The 24,683-nt window shown below is 40.1% G+C and overlaps 1 protein-coding gene across 3 annotated transcripts in view; it reads right to left on the bottom strand.

Annotated features, from left to right (window-relative positions):
* Positions 1-1,026: 1,026 nt before the first annotated feature.
* The window catches only part of LOC149265076 (vacuolar protein sorting-associated protein 52 A-like), a 354,902-nt gene continuing 331,245 nt past the window's right edge, over positions 1,027-24,683 (bottom strand). For all 3 annotated transcript variants that reach the window (XM_089429125.1, XM_089429130.1, XM_089429133.1), the window contains 2 exons: positions 1,512-1,569; positions 1,027-1,421 (listed from right to left, as the gene is read on the bottom strand). In XM_089429125.1, coding sequence (XP_089285251.1) covers positions 1,117-1,421; positions 1,512-1,569 — 363 coding nt within the window. In that variant the 3' untranslated portion in view covers positions 1,027-1,116. The remainder of the gene's footprint in view (positions 1,422-1,511; positions 1,570-24,683) is intronic.

Here is a 24,683-nt window from a genome sequence, read left to right as displayed (position 1 = left end):
CGTGACCACCCTCCCCACCCTGTACAAATGGGTACAATGGGGACACATAGGAAGTCTAAAAGCCTCTGATCTATAGAAATGAACTATAGAAATGAAGATAGATTATTGTTTTATATATATATATATATATATATATATATAATTGAGTTAACAACATTATCTCATACATAAAATTTTGAATTATATATAAATTTTAAATTTTGAGTTAACAACATTCTCTCATAAGAAAATCAGAACGATAGGTTAATTTGTACGTAGGATTATTAAAAAATTAGACAACAATTTATCTTCATTTCTATAGATCGGGGGCTTTTAGACTTCCTATGGGTTTGACAGCCCTTATGGGCATTCAGGGAGGCCTAGATAAAAATGCATCAAAACATGGTAGTTTCATGCTGAAACACCCAAAAACACCCTGAGCCATAATGTGTAGGTATGGCACCGGGCATTTCCAAAGCATTTTGTCTCTATTTCAATGAGTTTTGGGTGCTGGTACGTGGGTGGGTAAGCTGTTTCCTGCAACTTGGGAACTGACCTCCAAATAACAAAACCTCAACAAGATGGAAAGAATTCAAAGATTATGTGGGGGCACATTTAGTCCATGTGATGCTCGAAGAACAGAAAAGCAACCACAATAAATTTCCAGGTAAACTTTATAAAATTCAATCCAGCAATGATGCACTGATAATCTATGGAAATTTCTAGTTTGAAAGAAAAAACTATGAGAACATCCAGGCCGCCAAATTCATCCTTCCCAAAGTAAGGCATGAAATAACACAAGTTGCTAAACATCATTTACTGCATGAATCTCATGAAAACAAAAATCTTATGGCAGTAGCCAGAGGAGGAATGCATTGCACCATTATTATTGAGTGATTCATAGTTTATGACAAATGAACTTTGAAAAGAATGGAGCTTTGAATTATCATGAAACATCAAAAACAAAACTTTCTTATCTCAAGCAACTGAATCATAGTGCATCACATTGAATAACTGACGGAACCAGATCACGAAGGCTCAAGAAAATTCAACAATAATGTCACTAGTGGAAGTGACATGAATTACTAGGAGGTAAATGTGGAAAATACTCAAATTTGAACAGAAGACTTCAACAAATTAAAATGTTCTAGAATACTTTTTTATTTCATACATAATAGAGGAGATTGACACGAGTTCTTTATTGAGTGCTGAGCTACCTTCTATTCGCTTTATGCACTCTGAAAGCCTTGTGTAGTATAGCAACAGCTGCGTGAGAGCAGCCTTCAAGATCTCCATACCACAAAGAAAATTGCTGAAAGATGTAATTACATCTTTATGCATAACCTCAATTGTTCCTTTCCAGCGGCTTGCAAAGTCTTTCACTAAAGGTTCAACTTCATTCACTGTAACAGGTCTTTCTGAACTAGAACTTGTTTCTTCACCTGCCATTAACAAAGGCTGTTAGTGGATATGTTTCTTCTCTCATCAGTTGAATTTGCAGACAACCATTCAGGATTACATCATAAACATACCAGCTCGTGTCTTTACAAATCGGATCAGATCATTGAAGTGTTCTAGCAAGAGCTCTTCCTGCAGTAAACGAGTACACAGTGAAATCAGAAGTGCCTTCGCCATAGGTTCAAAGGGTACAAGTTGGCCTATGAGGGATGGATGCATAGTTATCAGAACCAGACTGGTCATTGAACTGGTAGACCCCCCGGACCAGTGATTGAACCGGTTAGAACTGTACGGAAACCGGTAAAAAAACCGGACCAAAAATACATAAAATATTCAATTTTTAAAGAAAAACATATATATTCATGTGCATTCATATGAATCCAAACCATTTATACGCAAATAAGCAAAATTTCTCATTTATATAGCATGTAAGGGTGCACACAACCAAAATAGCACTGAGTGCAATCCATCTTTAAATCGAAACTACATCAGCAAACAAGCTCCACATGGCCTCTAACATCCAAAAAAAAATTACGCTACAACAAATACCTACATATCATAAAAATCATTGCCTATATTGGAATCTTTGTCATCAATATCACCCTCTAAGCATTAAAATAAGAAGGAAAACTCAGAGCATGTCAAGTCAAGATTTTGTTTGAGTGATGGGTTTTTTATTAGTAGTCTCATGATAGAGGAGTTCAACAACCAATGCCACTAACATCAAGGTACATAGAGGGTTTGGTGCTCTTGATTAAATACTAGTTCCATACCCCCGTACATGAGAAAATCCAATGTAGCGTTGCAATCCCTGCAATCCTGGAAAACTGTTAAGTTTGATGGATTTTGAGTGAGATCTAAAATTTTACTTTTTCCATATGAAATCCAATGAGGTCAAAACCACTCTCAAACATCCTAAGTCATTTCATGGTAATGTTAAAAATTTAAGTAAAAAGATGCAATGAAAATTAAAGATAAGGAGAATGTTAATTTTACTTTTACTTTTACCATGAAATGCACAGCAACAGTAGGGCCGTATGCTTGAATATTAGGCACCTATTTTGGGCTAGTGCCCAGCTAAGACAAACATTAAAAGAAAAAAAGCAAACCAGGCCCCACTTGTTGCGTTCTACATGGTTTTAGCGTACCGAACCGGACAAAAACGGTTCAAGTCACTAGTTTGAACCAGTTTTTGCCTCAAAACGATCGGACCAGTCTGAACCGTTCGGTCCAGTTTGGTCCTTATAACACTGGATGGATGTTTGATGCATCCATCTTAGCATAAAAAGGGATGCTTCAATGCTTCAGTTCACCATTACCAGTTATATAAATTTGCCATTATAACACATCGAATGCTAATTTTCCACTATACGCTAAGAATGATATAATTTTCAAGAGATCAAACATATAAAAGAGGATTCAATGAATCAATTCATCATCATGTCTTAATTCAACTCAGCCTCTACCATTTTTGCACATTTGGTGTTAATTTTCCGCTTTAGAAATAGAACTAGTAACTGTGAAGGAGATTGAGCTGCTCCTTAGAAGATAGCTTTTCTTGTATGCATGCAAAAGGCTACCAGAGTTGTATTGGAAAGCAATTTTGTGACCAACATAATATTAATCTTCTTAGTATTAGATCTTATCCCCATTTTTCAGCTAAAATGGACCAAACGGATACATAGGTTTGATCTCAACACTGACTCCTCCAGTACATATTAGACACACTGATTAGAAGGTTGCACACTTAGCAGTGTTGCGATAATAATTATTGCATGCTAGAGATGCCATTTGAAGGGTATGTACTCGCTAGTGCTAAAAGGACTAGCGTATTAATAACATATTATTCGTGGGTTGCTTTATTGTTGTAATCTACTTATTGCTTATACTACATAATGTATTCCACCGTCTGAGCAGGCCACTTCACATCTCCCTCCTATAGAAATTTGATAGAAATTGTAACGGCTTAAGAATTCTAACTGAAAATCATGAGACACAATTCTATGCTATTGATCTGCAGAATGAAATTCACAATTTAGAACAACATGCACAAACATGCAATAAGAAAAAACACAAATACATAGTGATTTCTAGGGAAACCCAACTGGAAAAAACCCTCAAAGTCTCTTTACATTAATCAATGAATTGAGAAACTATTACAATTGCTAGCTCCAACTCTGAGCTCCACCTGTAAAAGAAAAATTGTTCTCCTGCTCAATGAACAAGCTCTGGCCAACACTTAGACAATTATTTTCTCACCAAGGCCCTGTTGTAAAATGTAACTAGGTTTGGTCTTCATAATGACATGTAATTGTGATTTTTGTAAATGATGTAATGAAGAAAATAATTTATTATTCCCTTGCTTCATGGGTTTCATGAGCAAGGGATTTTTGTTTTTAAAGTCAATGTCATGTATGACCCTTCTTGGGCATATAAAGAATGTATCTAGGTCTACAAGTTGACTAGAAGCCCTCCAATAGACAAGAACAGTCATCCTCTTCTTGATGTTGGCCTCAGAATGTATACAAATGACAAGTCCGCTCACATATGGAGACACACCCTTTCAAATGATCATTTGCCACATTAAATTTGTTTCATAAAACTTAGCACATTAAAATTTGCCTAAGGAATAATTAAAGTTTTAATCTAAGGTTCCTTCTTCGGGTTTTTTGTGTTAGGGGTTTTTGGACTTTAAAATTTAAAGTGAAACTTTTGTGGTATTAAAATTTTTAATTTCTCTATAGTCAAACACGTCTAAATAAATTTTTAAATCATCTCTAAAGATTGACTATAGGAGAGTGATAAATTTTTCTAGATTTGGGTCACATAAGAAAAATCATTTTAATTTTGGAATTGTTTGAATTGCTTAGCATTTAAATTTCATGGTTCTTCATGGTATTTAAATTTTTCAAAATTTAATTGCTAGAGTATTTTGCATGCTAAGGTTTTGGGCATTTTCTTATGCTTGACATCTATTGAGATTGTTCGTCGTTGAATTAGCTCTAAGCGTGATTTAATTACTTGAATTATTTGATGTTTATTGCATGTTAAATATTTTGCGAATATTTCGAGTAATTATTAAAGTACTCTGTCATGGAATTGTGATAAATTGCATATCTTTTGTTTCCTAAGCTGAGTATTTTTTGAGCATCTGATATTAAATTGTGAAGAAGCTTTCGTTCTCTTTGAGCTATTATTGTATTAAAAAAGATTTGAATTAAGCTTATGGTTTAATTGTGATATTGCTAAGAAGTTTATCTTTAAGTCTTTGTCTAATAAAATGAACATTTCATTTTGGTGATTAAGGGCTTTGATAGATTCTAGCATAAGTGCTTCTAATCCTTGAATCTAACATCATCTCATCTTCTAATCATCTCATGCATTTGAATATTAAGTTAGTTCTGCATAATTAAAATTTAACTCTAAGCATAAGCTTGGTCGATAGAGAAATAGGTACCCGTCCATCTTTGCTTGAGAAGCCTGCTTTTAATAGTACTTAAAACGGTGACCTTGCAATTGTCAGAGCCACATCTCTCTGCAGCGCCGGAGGCATCAGGTATGTTATATTTTTAGGAGAGGTATCATTAATCACACCTTAGTGTGCTTCACCTCATCTTGTCTTTGCCAATTACTACAAAATCAGGCTCAATATAGAAGGGATTGAAGGGTTTAAACTTAGATAGGCATTTAACTAAAATTAACTAAGTTTCCTGCATCTCACATTAACTTTAGGATCTGCATTTCATATAAGATAGTCACTCATCCAAGCAGTAGTTGCAAATCAATTACTTGGTCCTAAATTTCCTAGCAAGATTGTTGACTCCATAAGGCACTGGTATCAACTGTTTAAATCTAATACAATCCTATAAGTCTTGCTAAATCTTAATCAAGTACTTGGTCGCTTCATTGTGTCTCCCGAACTGGTTGGTTCCCTACTAGTTCTCCTTCAAGCCATTTTTGTAGTGTCTACCCTCCTTAGCCTATTGTAGGGAGATAGCTTAAACGGAGAGATTGGGGATCAAGGTGACAACCCCCAATCTGAGTTGTTGTCGCGGTGCTTAGACATTCTGTGCGACAACATTTTTTGGCATCGTTGCCGGGGACCAATTTATTGGATTTTGGCTTTATGACATTCGACATTCATCTCATTTATTTTTCTCATCCTTTCGTCTCTCACCAAGATAAGTTCCTTGTCCTTGGTTCATTTTATTGACTTTCTTCCTTGCATTTGGGTTATTTGAAGTTAGATTTTTGTCCGAGTGGCGACTCCACTTCCTTCATCTTCTACAAGAGTGTGTACTAGAAGACATCCAAGTAGCTTGGTTAATCCTGCTCCTGATCCTGAAAGGGCTCTCAGAGTACGATTACACAAGCTCTCTTCTCGTACCCTTCTTGTTAATCTCAGACAAGAAGCTCTCTTTGATATCCATTTTCTTTTTCCTAACCCGATTGAAAGCAACATCATGGACGTGTTCGCCCCTTGTAACTTCGCTAATATTCAAGGTTATCCCAATGATCTTCCAGACAATGGGATGGATAAATTGCCTTCTTTTCAGGGCAATAATGCAATTAGTGTTAATGCTCATCTGAAAGCTTTTGGTTCTTGGCTAGGTAAGTATGTGAGGGTTGTTGATTATAATCATGAAGATGTAAAAATGAGCCCTTTTGTTCTTACCTTGGAGGGAGATGCTTTGGACTGGTTTACGGAAAAGCCTAATAATTCATTTGATTCTTTGCAATTGATTATTAATGCCTTTAAGGAAAAGTATGGAGATAAGAGAGAAGAGAAGCATCTCGTAAAAGCTATCAGTGTCATAAAAAAAAGAGAGAAAATAAGACCGTAGAAGAATTTAATAAGAGGTTTAATGATATTATTAAGGAATTACCTCAAGATTATAAACCTCCTGATAAATCTCTTTTGGATTTTTACATCGATGCTTTTAATCCTGATACATCTTATGAATTGAGACGAGCTAAGAATCATGATTATAAAGTTGCTCAAACTTTAGCTGTGGAGCTTGAAAAAGATAAGAAGGCATCTGGGAAGTCTAAAATCCTAGGTTTTGATAGGGCTTCAACAAAATTGAAAGAACCTAAAGGAAAAGAGGTTAAAGAATCTGATGACGACCTTATTCAAAAATCATTGCAAAAAATTAAACCATGGAGCTTAACCAAGTGAAATTAATCTCTAACCATGCCAAGGAAATAAGTACTTTGCAGTCTAGGTTGGTTCAAATGGAAAGGGCTCAAACGCAAAATTTCCAGCCTAAGAATAATAATAATAATCGAAGTAATAATACTTGGCATAAAAAAGGCCAATCTAGTGAGCAGAGACCACCTAATTTGCTTGAATCTACTAATCTGGTGGACGAAGCTATGCCTTATTGTAGGGCTTGTGATGCTCTTCATGAGGAGGCTACTTGCCCCACGATTAAAAGAATTATGGACAATGGAATGTTTGGGGTAAATGATCAAATAAATATTGTTGGTAAAGAATTTTCTTTGTCTATGGAAGATTGGATGGAGGTTGTTAAACACACATGGACAGCACAAAAGATGTGAAAGATAAATCAGTGAGTTCCTTTTTTTATTAACAGGAGATGTACATTTATAATACAATGTTGTGACTCTTGGGTTTCAGATCCCAACGTCTCTTGGACTGCTTAGTCTTTTCGGCTTCCACACTAACCCTTTAGGATTAGGTGTCCAACATTCCCCCCCTTAATCCGAAGGGTTATGTATGAGTCCAAGAAGAGAGCTGTAATACAAAATGTGCAAAAATGCATGGCAGCACTAGGCTGAATGTGCTCTTATGAAATGTTGGTATAAAGGGCAGTGGTTTAAGGGTGACCACCAACACTGGAACGCTTAGTGCAGTTCCCGGAACTCTTCCAAAACTGGCAAGAAACTGAAGTTTTCTGCTAGAGGAAGTGATCCTATTGTTTTAAAGAGGGAAACCTTCAACCATAAAAGGGAGGTCTCACCCCGCATAAAAGGTAAAACTTCAACCTGAAAAGGGAAGTCTCAACCTGTGATGGTTTAAGGATAACCAACAACTCTGGAATGCTTAATGCAATTCCTGGAACTCTTCCAAAACTGGCAAGAAGCTGGAGTCTTCTGCTAGAGGAAGTGTTCTCAATCTGTGATGGTTTAAGGATGACCAACAACTCTGGAACTCTTCCAAAACTGGCAAGAAGCTGGAGTCTTCTGCTAGAGGAAGTGTTCTCAATCTGTGTTCACGGGCATCTTTGTCTCTGGCTGCAACTCTGAAACTGGTGTGGCAGGTTGTGGCTCAGGCTCGCTTGATGTGACTTTGAAGCTTGTAGATGACCATCATTTCCCCCCCTGTCAGATACAAGGTGAGAAGATGGAGAAAACTCAACTGCAAGACTGTTCAATACTCTGGAACAAGTTCTGACATGTGTTTGGAATATCTTCTTGGCTGTTGATGCCCATTGCCAAGAAGCGATCCATCCAAGATGAATCTTTGTTCTTGCAGGACCTTTGTTTTTGAAGCATTTGTGTGAAGAATGGTTGGTTTTATGACAGTGCTCACATGGATGAAGATCAAAACAGTGATCTTTCAAATGGCCAACTCGGTCACAGTGTTGGCATTTCACGATCTGTTGTTGTTGTTGTTGTTGTTGCTGTGGAAGAGGGGCAGAGTCTGGAACAGCTGAAGCTGAACTGTCATGAGGAGCAGGTGAACTGTCATAAATGAATCCAGCACTCTGAAACTGAATGGGCTTGGCATAGTCTGGAATATGAAAGGACAAGTCCTTGTCATATCCAAGACCAGTTCTGTGCTTGTTGTGGACAAGCTGTTCCCAAGGTCTGATGATGGGCTTGGGAAGTGCAGACTGAGTTTCTGCATCTGCATGTACAATTGTTGCTTTTCTTGAATGAGCAGTAACATTATTGACTTGCTGTTTATGGGAGTCTGCTTCATTGTTCTGAACAGAAACAGGTTCAGAATGGTGTCTATTTTGATGTAGCTCTTCTTGTTGTAGCTGTGATTCAAGCTGCAAAAAATCGATCTTTTCTTGTGCATTTTGTAAACATGTCTGAATTTCTGAGAGAGATCCTTTGCTGATTTGTAATGTGTCATCAACAGTAGATAATATCAAAGTTTTAAGGAACTGTAATACTTCACTGGTTCTGGCCATTTTTCTTTAATGTCACAATTACACCTCGAACACTGATCACAACTACTACTCAATGCAAAAAGGTAACACCCACTGGCAATATCCCGTGCAACAAATGATCAGTGTGCGATCAACAAGCACCAATTACAATCCATATAAAATAAGATGATGAAGCTACGTTACTGTTGAAGACCTTAAATTTGATGCTATGATGATATCACTTCTGCTCCAACATATTGTTGTTGGCATTATGTTTCTGATATGGCTATATGTTACAGATGTTGTACTTGATGGCAACTCCCATGTCAAGGCTCTCCATTTATTAAAATTAAGAAGGACGCAGGAATTTAGTTCAGAAGGTGCGTACCCGCAGGTACACCATGCATAAGCCGCGTCCAGAGACGCAGGTCAGCCGTTCAGGAGGTGCGTCCACCCAGTGCACACATTTCAAGGCAGAGAAAAGCTCACGTGGGGGTTTCTTGTGTTTTACTCCTGGTATCTAGCCGACGGTATTGTGTTTTTATGGTGTCGGCTCGTGGTATTGTTCCATGATTTGAGGAGGAGCTTGCCTATATAAAGCAAAGGAGATCATTTGGCTTGAAGATGTCTTTGGTTGAATATCTTATTGGGTGAGATCTGGTCTAGATCTAAAAGGCGAATCTACTGAAGGACTGAGATCTCTATCTCTTTGGCGCAAGATCAGATCTGTAGATCTGACTGGTTGGGTTACACTTAAAGTCTTGAAATCATTCATACCTGAAGGGACGCAGGTACAGTGAAAGGAAAGTGCGCCGGGACGCAGTGCAGTAGGAGGAGACCTGCGTGGGGACGCAGGGTAGACAAAGTTCAGGTGCGTCCGGGACGCAGTTCAGTTACTGGAAGATCTGCGTGGGGGCGCAGGGCGACCAAGGTTCAGGTGCGTCCCTGAAGCAACAGGACGCAGAGCAATTGAAGGAATAGTGCGTGGGCACGCAGCACAGCAGAAGGATATCTGCGGGTGGTCGCAGGAAAGCAGAAGGTGAACTGCGTCTATACGCAGTCCACAGAAGGGAAAACTGCGTCTCTGTCTTAAGATGTTCTGTTGATTGTATTTCTCTGTTGATAAGGTGTTCTGGGTTAATTCTGTTATTGTTGATCTGATAACTGTAGTAGACAGTAACTGTTATGTACTTGATGTTCATTTGATGCTTTATGAAAAGAAGTAGGGGGTTGTAGCTCCCTTCCAGGAGAGACTGGAAAACGAGAGAAAGAGAGAGAGTTGTAGCTCTCTGCAGGTTGCAGCCTGCGTACTGGTAAAGGACTGCACCAGTACAAAATCATTGTAAAAGGAGTTTCTAATTTGAAAGAAGATAGAGACATATTGCAGCAGGTGGTTTTCACCCACATTGGGTTTCCACCTTACATCTTGTGTTCTTTGGTGTGACTATCTGTTTTCTTTGTGTATGCTCATTATTTTATGGTACTGACATGGAAAAATAATTCAAAGATCAAATAAGGAAGATTTATTAAATTGCTAGATAATACTGATTCACCCCCCCTCTCAGTGTTATTTCCAACAATTGGTATCAGAGCCGGTCCTTCAGAGAAGCTTGATCGCTTGAAGGTAGATCATTCATCATGAGCAACTACGAGAAAGAAGCATCAATCAGGCCACCGGTTTTTGATGGGACAAACTTCAATTATTGGAAGGTAAGAGTTACTGCATACCTTCAATCTCTTGGTACAGAAGTTTGGGACATTGTAAAAACAGGCTACACTTTTCCTTCAGCTACTCCTACAGATGCAGCTGAGAAGAAGAAGTATGAAACAAATGCGAAAGCAGTCAGTACTCTATTAGGCTGTATATCCCAAACGGAATTCATGAAGGTAATGCACTACAAATCCGCAAAAGAGATATGGGACAAAATTGTCACGAGCTATGAAGGAGATGAACAGGTAAAGCGTGCTAAACTTCAAACTCTCAGGATTCAGTATGAGACTCTCAAGATGTATAATGATGAAAGTGTGGCTAATTATTTTCTCCGGGTAGATGAGATTGTTAATTGTATGCAAAATTTGGGTGAAGAAATAAAAGAGGCTATAGTGGTTGAAAAGGTTCTAAGATCATTGTCCCCCAAGTTTGAATCTAAAGTATCTGCTATAGAAGAAAAGGAAAATCTACGAATTCTCACTATGTCTCAGCTACATGGAATTCTAACTGCTTATGAAATGAGAAAGGGAGGTCCTTCAGATAGAAGAGAAGTTGCTTTCAAGGCATCAGGTAAAGAAGATTATTATGGAGCAAGCCACGTCCCAGAAGAAGAGGAAGAAGAATCAAATTTTCTCAGAAATCTTCAAAGAGGTTCTGGAAGGTTCAGAGGTAAGTTACCTTTTAAATGCTTTGCTTGTGGAAGAGTAGGTCATTATGCTGCAAAATGTCCTTATAAGGATAAAGGAAAGGAACCTGCTAGATGGAACAAGAAACAAAATGCAAATAAGAAAAGCTACTACACCCATGAAGATAGTGATGGTCTATCGAACAGTGATGAAGATGAACAAGGTAATAAATATAAGTTGTTAATGGCATTTGAAGATGATGATTATATGGATGCTGTAGATGTGGATAACCTTTATGATGAAATTACTAGACTCAAGAGGTGTATAGAAGAAAAGAATGTGATCATTGATACTTTACAATTTCAAATTGATGAAAAGGAAAAACATCTTGAAAAACTAGAAGGTGAAATTGTTGGTCTTAGAAAAGAGATTGAGAAAACAAAAGCTATTAATCTTAAGTTTGTCAAAGGATCTGAAACCTTGGATGAGATTATCAATGTGCAGCGGTCTCCTCTAAACAAGACAAGTCTGGGTTATAATGGAGAAACCTCTCAAGCATCCACCTCAAAAAGTTATCTTGATGCGGCAAGAAGAAATGAGCAAAAGAACAATGAAGATCATCAGGTAAAGCAGGGACGCATTACAAACAGAAACTATTAGGGGCAATCCATCTTAAGGGTGAACAAAGGCTACAACCAGCCACAGGTAAAATCTTCTCAGTTTGGTTCAAGAATAGATGAAAATAGAAATTACAATCAGTTGGCTGGTAGATTCAATAACCGCAGAAGTTTCTTCAATGGACAATGCTTTTCTTGCCATAACTTTGGTCACAAAGCAGCTCAATGTGTTGCATATAAAACAATCATGACTAGGGAAGCTCAAAAACAAAGAAGTGTGACAGGGATTACAAAAAGGACCTATAACAACTTTTCGGTTCTTGAAAATGAAGTTGAATGTTCTATTTGCAATAATTTTGGTCATGAAGACTCTGAATGCAGGAGCAGGTTTCAGCAGAAAAAGGAACAAGCCTCAAGCACCAAAACATGGAGAATAAAGGAACCTCAAACAGAAAGATGTGGGATAGCATTTTATGCAGAGGGACAGGAAAATCTATGGTACATTGACAGTGGATGTTCGAAGCATATGACAGGTGATAAAGAAAAACTTGAATCTTATTCTGCTCTAGAAAAGGGAAAGAAAGTCTCTTTTGGAAATGATACTCCTGCAACTATAAAAGGAAAAGGTATTGCTCAGTTAAAAGAAGAGGTCAAGGCTGGAAATGTTTTGTATGTTGATGGATTGAAGCATAATCTTCTAAGTGTCAGCCAAATGTGTGATCAAAGAACCGAGGTTATATTCAGATCGAATGGATGTCTTGTTCGTGATCTTGATACAGGCAAAACAGTGCTCAAAGGCAAAAGATCTCCAAATAATCTGTACATATTTGAAGAAGGACAACAACAATGCTATCTGAGCAAGGATGAAGAGCACTGGTTATGGCATCGAAGGTTGGGACATCTTAGCTTCTCACAAATAAGGAAAGCATGCAAATATCAGGCAGTTCGCGATCTTCCATATATCAAAATTCCTGACAACACCATATGCAAATCATGTCAGTTTGGAAAACAAACCAGAACTAACTTTCCAGAGAAAGAAGGATCAGCTAGCATGCCTCTTGAGCTAGTACATACAGATACATGCGGTCCCTTCAGAAAAAGGACACCTCGAGGAGAAGAATACTTGATATTATTCATTGACGATTTCTCCAGGTTTGTCTGGTTAGGACTTATGAAGCACAAAGATGAAGCATTCGAAAAATTCAAATCTTTCAAAGCCTTGGTTGAAAATGAATCAGGTCACAAAATTAAGTGCCTCAGATCCGACAGAGGTGGGGAATTTACTTCAAATGAATTTTTCGATTTCTGTGAAGAACATGAGATAAGAAGAGAATTTTCTACAGCAAGAACTCCATAGCAAAATGGAGTTGTGGAAAGAATGAACAGAACAATCCAACAAATGGCTCGTGCTATGCTTGATGAATCAGGAACTCCCGCAACTTTCTGGGGTGAAGCTGCACATGCTGCGGTTATTATTCTCAACAAAACAAATGTCCGGGTGAACAACACTCAAACTCCTCATGAGCTCTGGAGTGGTAAAACTCCTTCGGTAAAGCACTTCAAAATCTTTGGGAGCAAATGCTATATCAAGAATATTGATGAGCAGCTTGGCAAACTTGAACCTAGAGCAGATGAAGGCATTCTTCTTGGTTACTCTCCATATAGCAAAGCATACAAATGCTACAATAAAAGACTTGGCAGAATTGTTGACAGCATTGATGTAGTCGTTGATGAGAAGGGATACATTCCTAGGCAAGTACATCGTGAAGACATCGAAGAAGATGAAGGCTACCCTCAAAGACAGAATGATGAAGAAGAAGAACTTCAAGAAGAACCTCAAGAAGAATCTCAAGAAGAACCAAAGGAGCAAACAAGAATAGAAGAAAAGACTCCATCCAGATATGTTCAGAAGAACCATCCAGAATCTCAGATTATGGGGCAGAAAGAAGCAGGTGTACAAACTCGAAGAACAGTTGCAGAAGCATCAAGCTATTTGGCATTACTCTCCTCAACTGAACCACAAAATGTGAAAGAGGCATGCAAAGATGAATGTTGGGTGAAAGCAATGGATGAAGAACTTGAGCAGATCGAAAAGAACAACACTTGGGAGCTGGTTCCTAGACCAAAAGATAAGAATGTTATCGGGACAAAATGGGTCTTCAAAAACAAGTTAAATGAAAATGGAGAAGTAATTAGAAACAAAGCCAGACTTGTTTGTAAAGGGTATGCGCAGCAAGAAGGAATAGACTTTGAAGAAACCTTTGCTCCTGTTGCAAGACTTGAGGCCATCCGAATGTTTCTTGCTCTCTCAAGTTTTCAAAACTTCAAAGTATTTCAAATGGACGTGAAATCAGCCTTTCTGAATGGAGATTTGGAAGAAGAAGTGTACATTGAACAGCCAGATGGGTTCATTCTTGGAAATGATCCAAATCTTGTATGCAGATTGAAAAAGGCTCTCTATGGTCTCAAACAAGCTCCAAGGGCTTGGTACTACCGTTTGGACAAATATCTTCATCAACAAGGTTTTTCAAAAGGTTCAGCAGATAGCAATCTTTATATAAAAGTTGAAAATGACAAATTGCTAATACTTGTTGTGTATGTAGATGACATTATTTTTGGCAGCAATGAAGAAGCTATGAGTCAAAGCTTTGCCTCGGTCATGCAGAAAGAATTTGAAATGTCCTTGCTAGGAGAACTGACATATTTCCTTGGTTTGCAAATCCAACAAAAGGAAGGAGGAATCTTTTTATCTCAAACCAAGTATCTCAAACAGATTTTGAAGAAATATGGCATGGAAGATGCAAAACCAGTATGTAGACCCATGGTCACAGGATGTAGTCTCAGTGCAAATGATGAATCTGCAGCAATACATCAACCAACCTACAGATCTATGATTGGAAGTTTACTTTATTTGACAGGTACCCGACCGGACATCATGCATGCAGTTGGAATAGTTGGAAGATTTCAGGCAAATCCGAAGGAGACTCATCTTCAGGCAGTAAAGAGAATTTTCAAATATCTTCAAGGGACTCAAAATTATGGCCTATGGTATCCTAGAGATACAGATCTTACACTTCATGCTTATACAGATGCAGATTGGGCCGGAAGCGTGGATGACAGGAAAAGCACAAGTGGTGGTGCGTTCTTTATGGGTTCCAGACTGGTATCCTGGTTCAGCAAGAAACAGAGTTCGATTGCTTTGTCTACAGCTGAGGCGGAATATGTTGCTGCTGCATCTTGTTGCACTCAACTCCTTTGGATGATGCAGACTTTGCAGGATTTTCAAATCACTTGTACACCACCTATCCCCATCTTATGTGATAACACAAGTGCAATCAGCATCTCGAAGAATCCGATCATGCATTCAAAAACCAAGCACATACCAATCAAGTACCATTTTCTCCGGGAACAAGTACTTGAACAGAAGGTCAAGTTGGAGTATGTTCCTTCTAAGGAACAAGTTGCTGATATTCTCACCAAACCATTGCCCAGGGAAACTTTTGAATACCTCAGGCAAAAGTTGCGGGTTGTTGATGCATCATCTTATTGTTGAACCTTTTCTGAGTGATGGTACAGGTTCAGGGGGAGCATATAATGCATTGTTGGCATTATGGAGGATGGTCAGAAGGAGATCTTGGAAATAGCTGCAATATGTCTCTATCTCTTTCATGGTGGTTTATGGTCCTTTGTTGCAGATCTGGTTCATATTCAGGGGGAGCATGTTCTTAGGGGGAGCATACCCTTTGCCCTTGATGTCAAAGGGGGAGAATGAAGCTGAAGACTGAAGATTGTGAGGTTGCCATCAAGTCCAAAGGGGGAGATTGTTGGCATTATGTTTCTGATATGGCTATATGTTACAGATGTTGTACTTGATGGCAACTCCCATGTCAAGGCTCTCCATTTATTAAAATTAAGAAGGACGAAGGAATTTAGTTCAGAAGGTGCGTACCCGCAGGTACACCATGCATAAGCCGCGTCCAGAGACGCAGGTCAGTTGTTCAGGAGGTGCGTCCACCCAGTGCACACATTTCAAGGCAGAGAAAAGCTCACGTGGGGGTTTCTTGTGTTTTACTCCTGGTATCTAGCCGACGGTATTGTGTTTTTATGGTGTCGGCTCGTGGTATTGTTCCATGATTTGAGGAGGAGCTTGCCTATATAAAGCAAAGGAGATCATTTGGCTTGAAGATGTCTTTGGTTGAATATCTTATTGGGTGAGATCTGGTCTAGATCTAAAAGGCGAATCTACTGAAGGACTGAGATCTCTTTGGCGCAAGATCAGATCTGTAGATCTGACTGGTTGGGTTACACTTAAAGTCTTGAAATCATTCATACCTGAAGGGACGCAGGTACAGTGAAAGGAAAGTGCGCCGGGACGTAGTGCAGTAGGAGGAGACCTGCGTGGGGACGCAGGGTAGACGAAGTTCAGGTGCGTCCGGGACGCAGTTCAGTAACTGGAGATCTGCGTGGGGACGCAGGGCGACCAAGGTTCAGGTGCGTCCCTGAAGCAACAGGACGCGGCGCGATAGTGTTTTTGGGTGCGTCCCTGAAGCAACAGGACGCAGAGCAGTTGAAGGAACAGTGCGTGGGCACGCAGCGCAGCAGAAGGATATCTGCGGGTGGTCGCAGGAAAGCAGAAGGTGAACTGCGTCTATACGCAGGCCACAGAAGGGAAAACTGCGTCTCTGTCTTAAGATGTTCTGTTGATTGTATTTCTCTGTTGATAAGGTGTTCTGGGTTAATTCTGTTATTGCTGATCTGATAACTGTAGTAGACAGTAACTGTTATGTACTTGATGATCATTTGATGCTTTATGAAAAGAAGTAGGGGGTTGTAGCTCCCTTCCAGGAGAGACTGGAAAACGAGAGAGAGAGAGAGAGTTGTAGCTCTCTGCAGGTTGCAGCCTGCGTACTGGTAAAGGACTGCACCAGTACAAAATCATTGTAAAAGGAGTTTCTAATTTGAAAGAAGATAGAGACATATTGCAGCAGGTGGTTTTCACCCACATTGGGTTTCCACCTTACATCTTGTGTTCTTTGGTGTGACTATCTGTTTTCTTTGTGTATGCTCATCATTTTATGGTACTGACATGGAAAAATAATTCAAAGATCAAATAAGGAAGATTTATTAAATCGCTAGATAATACTGATTCACCCCCCCTCTCAGTATTATTTCCAACAATTGTTGCGGTACTAATGATAGACCTTCAAAAAAACCTTTTGTAATGAATGATTTGAAAGCACAGTCAACAGGTTTGTTTTTAGAATTGCAGGTCTTTATGTAATTAGAGTAATCTGGTGCAGCCAAACAGGTCTCTGAACCTCTGAATACATTGCATTCTGTTGCATTATGTTTTACATATATTTCACCAACTTCTTTCAGCACAACCTTCTGTGACCATAGTGAAAAAAGGGCAATGCCTTTCACTGATTTCTGAAAACTTTCTAATTGAATGAAACCAAAGTTACCAGACTTGGCTTTAAAGCAATCAACTCAGCGTGGCAAGACAGTCAACAGTTGACTCCGGACTTAGCAAGCCTATGCAGTTGACTTGGAACATGCTATAATTGGGACCTTTTCCAGTTATTTTTTTTTTTCCAAAATTTGACTAAAAATTTAGAATGAAACGTCTCCAATCATTTTTGTCCTGATCATTTTTGCCTAAAATTTGGTTAAATAATTTGAAAAATAACTGGAATCATAGATATTAATCGTTGAGATTGCACGACCCAGATACAATAAAAGTTCGCCAACAATTTTTCTATAACCAAATTCCAATAATGATTGCTGGAAAATCCAAATCATAGAACACTTAAGATTTCAAAAAAAATTGGAAGTTTACTCCACAAAACTTGGGAGCTGACTCCGCTGTCTCTACAGGAGTCTCAGATTGCTGGCGAGCAAGCGCTCTGCTGGAAAGCAAATGACATTTGAGGGACGAGATTATGTAGTAGAGGAGCTCACTGAAGATAGTTTCCGCGGGATTGACATTGCTCTGTTCAGTGCTGGTGGCTCAATAAGCAAGAAGTTCGGACCCATAGCTACACAACAGGGGACAGTTGTAGTAGACAACAGCTCTGCGTTCCGTATGGACGATGGTGTACCCCTTGTGATTCCCGAGGTGAATCCAGAGGCAATGTCTCACATAAAACTTAGTTACAAGAAGGGAGCGCTTATTGCCAACCCAAACTGTTCAACTATCATCTGTCTGATGGCAGCTTTTGAGGCGGCCTTCAGCTCATAATACGACTGTCACCATAAAACGAATGCAGCTTCCAAGCCGAAGTCTCAAACTTTCAAAAGCACAATACATGGAGCAGTTCGAAACACTGAATATTTGATACAAATCTCCATTGAATCAGCGAGAGAAGCAAAACAAATTTTCGAGAATTAACAGCCAACTTTCTTTAAGGCGGTCTCGTTTCACAACAATTTTTAATAGAAACGAATAATAGCTAACAAACTCCGTCTCCACCCTCTGATTCACACAATAAACGCAATCCGCCACCAAAAAGAAGCAAACCTCCCCCAAATTATCAATCCACGTGAGAGTAAAACTTACAAATCTGAGTAAGGATACATAAGAGTCCAGGTAATTATATAACCAGTGAAAATATCGGCCATCAAACAGTAAAGAAAGGAATGTTGTACCTCACAAAATACAAATTGCACAAAACTGCGTCTCAAATAGCTGATAATCTCAAATCTGTAGCATAGCTTGGCTCCTTATCAAACTGCGCCACTTCAGAGTTCAACCCAAACTACGCTTTCCAGATAGCAGGTAGCCAACGATTGATATGCAGTTCGCAACTGGAAACGCACCACGCTTCACTTTCTTCTCTGCGGCATGCAAAAGTCATGTAATTCCAATAACGCTTAACTTTTACACATCATTCTCCATATGAGGTCGAGTCCCTTCAGGTGCCCTCCATCCATGACTCTTGAATTTCCGAGCCTGTACCGCTCACAATTACCTTCAACCTTTTCGTTTGACCAGCAGCTCTTCCACCGAGACAAGCTGCTTTGCGCTTAACAGCCTCACTCTTTTTCTTTCCAACGCCTTTTCCACCTGATTTCCGAGGACTTTCCTTCGATTTGTCCACGCTCAAAGACTGGATCACTTGTTCAATGACAGGGCTTCTGGGGCGCCAACATGGTCAACATAGCTTCTTGAGAAAGCTAAGAGAAGAATACGTTGCCCAGGTCCGGGAGTGCGCTGTCGGATCTCACGCAACTGGAAACGCAAATTTCAAACGCACCAGGATATTAAAACGATTTTCAGCGGCATAAGTCCAGTGCAAGAGATGAAAGGGCGACAGAATGAGGCATGGGTATTCATGTGCAGAGAGGTGTATTCATGCGCAGAGAGGCAGCAAATAAAAAATTGATGTGCAAGGATTCAATGAGGTACAGGGAATCACGTAGAGAACATTATGGAATATGGACAAACGCACATTAATTACTTATGATCTGAGGGCGCAGTCTCCAGAGGCGCTCAGGACAGAGGCAGCCAGAGAGCGTTATGTCAGGAACAGCGCAGAGACAGAACGACAGAGGCAGAGAGCGTTTCAATGTCAGCACAACAGAATTTTAAATTGTCAGGACAGCGCTTCTTTTACAGAACGTTTATAAACAGTAAAGAGCGCAGGCATAATTCAAAGGACAGAGGGCGCAAGTAACGCAGAAGAGAGAGAGCGCAGGTATGATTTCAAGGGTCAGACAGAGAGGCTTAAAATAGCCAGAGTCAGCTGATTTCTGGCAAAACAATGAATTAATGGAGCTTTATAGGTAATGGGCAGAACTGGAAGGTCTACACAAATGACATATACATAGAGACCACAAAACAAGTGGCTCAAATATGAGCAGGGCCAGAATTCGCCTGCTCTGATACCATGTTAAACACACATGGACAGCACAAAAGATGTGAAAGATAAATCAGTGAGTTCCTTTTTTTATTAACAGGAGATGTACATTTATAATACAATGTTGTGACTCTTGGGTTTCAGATCCCAAGGTCTCTTGGACTGCTTAGTCTTTTCGGCTTCCACACTAACCCTTTAGGATTAGGTGTCCAACAGAGGTTAAAGAAAACAATCAAGATGCTAGGCTTTCCACATCGTCCTTTAGTATAAATAATTTTGATCATGAGAAGGATGTGATGATTAAATTATTTGGTGAAAAGCCTTCTCCAGAGCAAGTCTTAGAAATTGCTAAGGACAAGGGTTTAGCTTATCAAAGAAGGGATAAGGATCAAAGTGGAAATCAAATTCCCCCTCGAAGTTTTAACCCTGGTTCAAACTCTGGATTGGATGTTGATTTGGGAAGTTGGTTTAATAATGCAAAAATCTGGGTTCCTGTCACCGAGATTTTGAAGATTCCTTCCCAAAGAGCTAAGTTATTAAAAGTTATTGAAGCTCCTCAAGTGAATGTTTCTCAACAGAAGGCGCCTGAGACTGTCTATCAGGATGCCCCTATATATTTGCAAAGTTTGGATTCAAATAACAAGGATCATCAACCATTCTTCATTACTTTGATGGTTAATGGATATAAATTAAATAATTGTATGTTGGATTCTGGTGCATCAGCTTGTGTCATGACCAAGAGGGTCATGGAACAACTTAATTTAAGAGTTTCTAGGCCTTACTACAATATATGTGCCATGGATTCTAAGAAGATTGAAGTTCATGGGTTAATCAAGGATTTACAAGTTCATTTATCGATTTACCTTGACATTATGATTGTTATGGACATTGTTGTTGTTGATGTGCCTGATGCTTGGGGTATGCTATTATCTAGAAAATGGGCCTCTGATCTAGGAGGAAGTATTTAGATGAATTGGTCATATGCTACGATTCCTTCTCCTAGAGGTGATGGGTTTGTAAGACTTAACAGAGAGCCTGAAAGAAGATTCCATGTTGAAGATCCTAAGAGACCCCATAATGAGATAATTAAAGAACAATCTGACATTGGGAATTATGCTATTATATCTAATTCCATAGTGCTTCTCGATGATAAGGTTGATGAAAAGATTGGGGATCTGAAGGATATGGTACATGTATTTTGACGGTGCATCATCTAGGCATGCTAAAGGCGTTGGTATAGATTTAAAGTCTCCCTTTGGTCATGTTTTAAAATTTGCCTATAGGTTGGAATTTAAAGCAACCAACAACATTGTTGAATATGAACTTTTGTTGTTGGGTCTTGAGTTGGCAAAGGATTTAAGAGTTAAGTTGATTAGTATCAAGGGAGATTTTGAATTAGTTATCATGCAGATTAAAAATAAATTTACATGTAAAAATCAAAGGTTAAGGAATTGTCGAAATGTTGTATGTGATACTATGGAATACTTCGATGCCCTTGACCTTGAAGTTATCCCAAGAGAGCATAATAGTTTGGCGGATGAGTTTGCCATAGTTGCTTCTACTTTGCAATTATATGATGAATTGATCAAGGAAAAGAAAAAAATGGAAGTTATTTTTAGAACTTCTGTTCTAGATAATTCTGAGCATTGGCAAGTTTTTGATGATGAGAAACAAGTGATTCGTTTTCTTGATAATTTGGATAAGTTTGAAATTTTTAGATAGATTCTAAGGAGGATGGATCTGATTATCAGGAAGATATTATAAATCCTACTAGGAATGTTGTTTCTTTGGAGCAACACTTTGATCGGCATGATGCCACAAAGATGAAAGAGGAAAATAAAATGGATCCAAGTGAATTCATCGAAGTAAACATTGGTACCTCTAGTGATCCCAAGATTGTCAAAATTGGTAAGGGTACTAATGACGAAGAAAGGAAAAAGTTAACCAATTTACTTCGTAAATATTGGGATGTTTTAGCATTTTTTTATGATGAATTAAAAGGTTATAGGGAAGATGTCATGGAGCACACTATCCCTTTGAAAGATGAAAATGCTAAACCCTTTCATCAAAAGCTTAGGCAAATAAATCCTAAGTTAGCCCCTTTGGTTCAAAAGGAGCTTTCAACATGCTTGCAGCAAGAATTATTACTCAAACTAGGCATTCAACATGGTGTTCCAACCTGGTGATTGTTAGGAAAAAGAATGGTACAATTATTGATTTGGGATAGCATCGGATGTGCTCTAGCCACAGAAATTGGTGGAGAGGCTAAGGCACATGAGATCTCCAATACCCAGAAAGGGTTTGGGCAGATTCTAAACAGTTTGGGAGTTATTAAAATAATTAATATTTTTAACGGAGTCCCTAAGTCTAAACTTAGGGAAAATAAAATATTAATGTGAATTAATATAAAACTGTGTTAGACTGGTCCAAAAGTCATGGATCAAGCCAGATCTAATCTTAGCCATTGATTAAGGACTTAATCTCGGTCATTGATTTGTCAACGAGAAAAGTATAAGAGGAGGCTTGAGGGACACTTGGAGAATACATCAAGAGATCAAGATTTCGACTTTCTAGAGCTGGGTTTGCTAAAAAAGTTGAGAGAGTGATCAGAGTTGCAGCTGAGGGGCAGTGAATACAGAAGTAGAGAGGCAGAGATAGCAACAGAAGGATCAACGCAGAAGCCGGAAGAGAGGGACAAAGAAGCAGCGAAGGGTTCATGCAGAGCCAGCCAGGGCTCACGCAGAGCTAGCCAGGAGTTGCGCAGTGCCTCAAAGGGTCAGCGTGGGTGATGCAAAGGGCCAGAGGACTGACGTAGTGCCTCTAGAGGCTGGCGAAGTGTAAGCCAGAGTGACGTTGGGCTAACGCTTGGCTAGAGAGAGGCTGACGCTGGGGTTTCGTGGGGCGGATTGGAGCTATGGAGCTGCCAAAGTGTTATTACAGGGCTTCAGCCGGAATATCTGCTTCCGAGTAGAGAGGTACTACTGCCGAGATTTTTCTCTGTTGGGTGAGCCAGATTTGGCACCCAAATTGTATTCTGAAACTACTTAATAAATCAAACCCTCAGATCATTGCACCGGTTTTCCCACATTGGGTTTTTCCGGGGACATAGTACAAAAACAATGGTGTCACTTGTGTGCTTGTTTCTATTTCCTTCGGTTGATGATCTGTAATGTGTTGAGCATGTACTTGTATTTATTTCCAGTATTTACATGGTAAATAACTTGTTAATTAACAAAACAAGTAGGTAGGAATAAATCAGTAAAGTGCATGAAGGGTTTCTAACGTGTCAGACTTAGAAATTCCAACATGGTATCAGAGCGTGGTTGTAGATCACGAGGTAACATAGGACATCAGCCGAGCAGAGCAGCAGCAGCAGAAAACAGTGGTCCTGAGTGACAGAAGTTGTTCCTAGCAGAGTAGCAGCAAGGAAGGAGTGTCGTAGTGCCTGCGTCGTCAAAATTGAGCCAAGAGGAGGCAACGCATTGGTTGAGGGAGGCAAAGACAGGCTCACGCAGAGCCACGTAGAGGCCAGGAGGGCTGCCGCAGTTGGTTGAGGAAGCTGAATTACGGTGCCGGGATTGCGCAGAGCCTAGGAGCTCTAACCTTCAGTTTGCTGGGTTTAGGAGGCTGTAGGTAAGTTGCAAAGTGGAGCTGGTGGGGTACTGTAGTCTAAACAGTACCTAACAGGGCAAGGCCAAGGAGGATGGAGTTGCTACCAAGGATTTCTAGCTGAGAAATCTAGATCAGTGGTTCAGTTGCACTAGCGATCGAAGTGGGGGCATCTCGACATTGGAAGAAGGGTTTCCAGGAGGGAAATCAAAACTCAGAGGGAGTCACACCAAGAAATTCCAGGAGGGAAGTAGAGGAGCAGCGAGATGGCAGTGAAAGGGGTAAGAGACTAGGACAGACTGGATGGAGCCTCAAACTTCGTAGTCTAGAAGGCCATAATCCTATTTGTTCTAGACAGGAATCGTGTCAAGAACTTCGCCTTGAGGACAATAGCTATCCCAGTTGACCCAGCTGATAACGACAAGTACGAGGAGGCAATGGCGAGGGCCAAGAGCATCATCCTTGACAGGGTCAAGGACCATGTAGTACCACATATTGCCGAAAAGGAAATGACAAATGAGATGTGGGAAGCCCTAAAGAAATTGTACCAGCATACTTCTGTGCAGAGAAGGATGTTACTGGAAAATCAGCTGCGATCATACCAGATGCAGAAGAGAGAAAAAATCGACCCATTCCTTGGTCGATTGAAGGAGATCTGGGATCAGCTGACTTCCATAAGGGCAACACCGAATCCAGAATTAATGGTGAGAACAACCCTAAACGTAGTCTCAAAAGACTGGGAGGTGTTTGTCCAGAGCATACTGGGCAGGGCGACCCTTCCAGATTGGGAGGAAATGTGGGTTGCTCTTCCCCAAGAAGAGATCAGAAGGCTAAGCAAGGCGGGAAGCAGTGGCAAGGGGATCAGAATCAAGAGGGAGGAGATGGATGTTGCCCTAGCATCTGAGGGAAAGCAGGAGAAACAGAAGAAGAAGGACCTCTCCAAGGTTAAGTGCTTCCACTGTGGGGAGCTGGGTCATTATGTGATTTAGTGTCCAAGGAAGAAGAGCAAGGGAGAGGCCTCCGAGACCAAGGCAGCGCCAGCAAGGGCAGAAAAGGAAGTGGAGACAGACGATGACTGTGCCATGAGTGCACACACACCACTTGAGCGGAAGTGGGGAGACATCGAGTTGTAGTCAGGCGGACTACAGGCGATGAGGGGCAGGATCCTCGAGGTACCCAGCCTCTTGGATTAGACCTTGCTACAGGAGCCTAGAAGAGGGGTAGCAGTACTGGCGATGTCAGTAGAGATGGATGCGGATTGAGCAACAGAGGGAGCTAGAGTGCAGGATTCCCAGGACAACGTGAGGCTAGCAGGCTGCAACAGTGCGAGAGGCAAGGAGTGTTGCACCAGTGAAGGATGGCACAGAGAGGTGTGCAATAGTGCGAGATGCACAGAGTTGTTGCACCAGCATAGAGGTCAGAGAGGGAGCACTTGTCAGTGACAGAGGGAGCTTCAGCATCAGGAGTGTTTCTAACTTGACGGAGATGTCAAAGTTGGGAGATCAGTTACTTAATTCTCAATAACTGAGTTGCAGTGCAGCAGTTAGCAGTGGTAGTGCTATGGGCAACACGATGCAGCATGATGAGGGGGGTTGCAGTGCAGATGCAGCAGTGTCAGTGGCAGGGCCATGGGCAGCAGCGCGGATGCAGAGGGAGTTCCAGTACGGATGCAGCAGTGCAGAGGATGTTGGGCAGCAAGT

Source organism: Pinus tabuliformis, chromosome 6 (assembly GCF_031772625.1).
Source record: "Pinus tabuliformis cultivar Carrire ecotype Pingquan chromosome 6, CPIR1, whole genome shotgun sequence".
Lineage (NCBI taxonomy): Eukaryota > Viridiplantae > Streptophyta > Pinopsida > Pinales > Pinaceae > Pinus > Pinus tabuliformis.
This window is presented reverse-complemented; position numbering and strand designations above follow the sequence as displayed.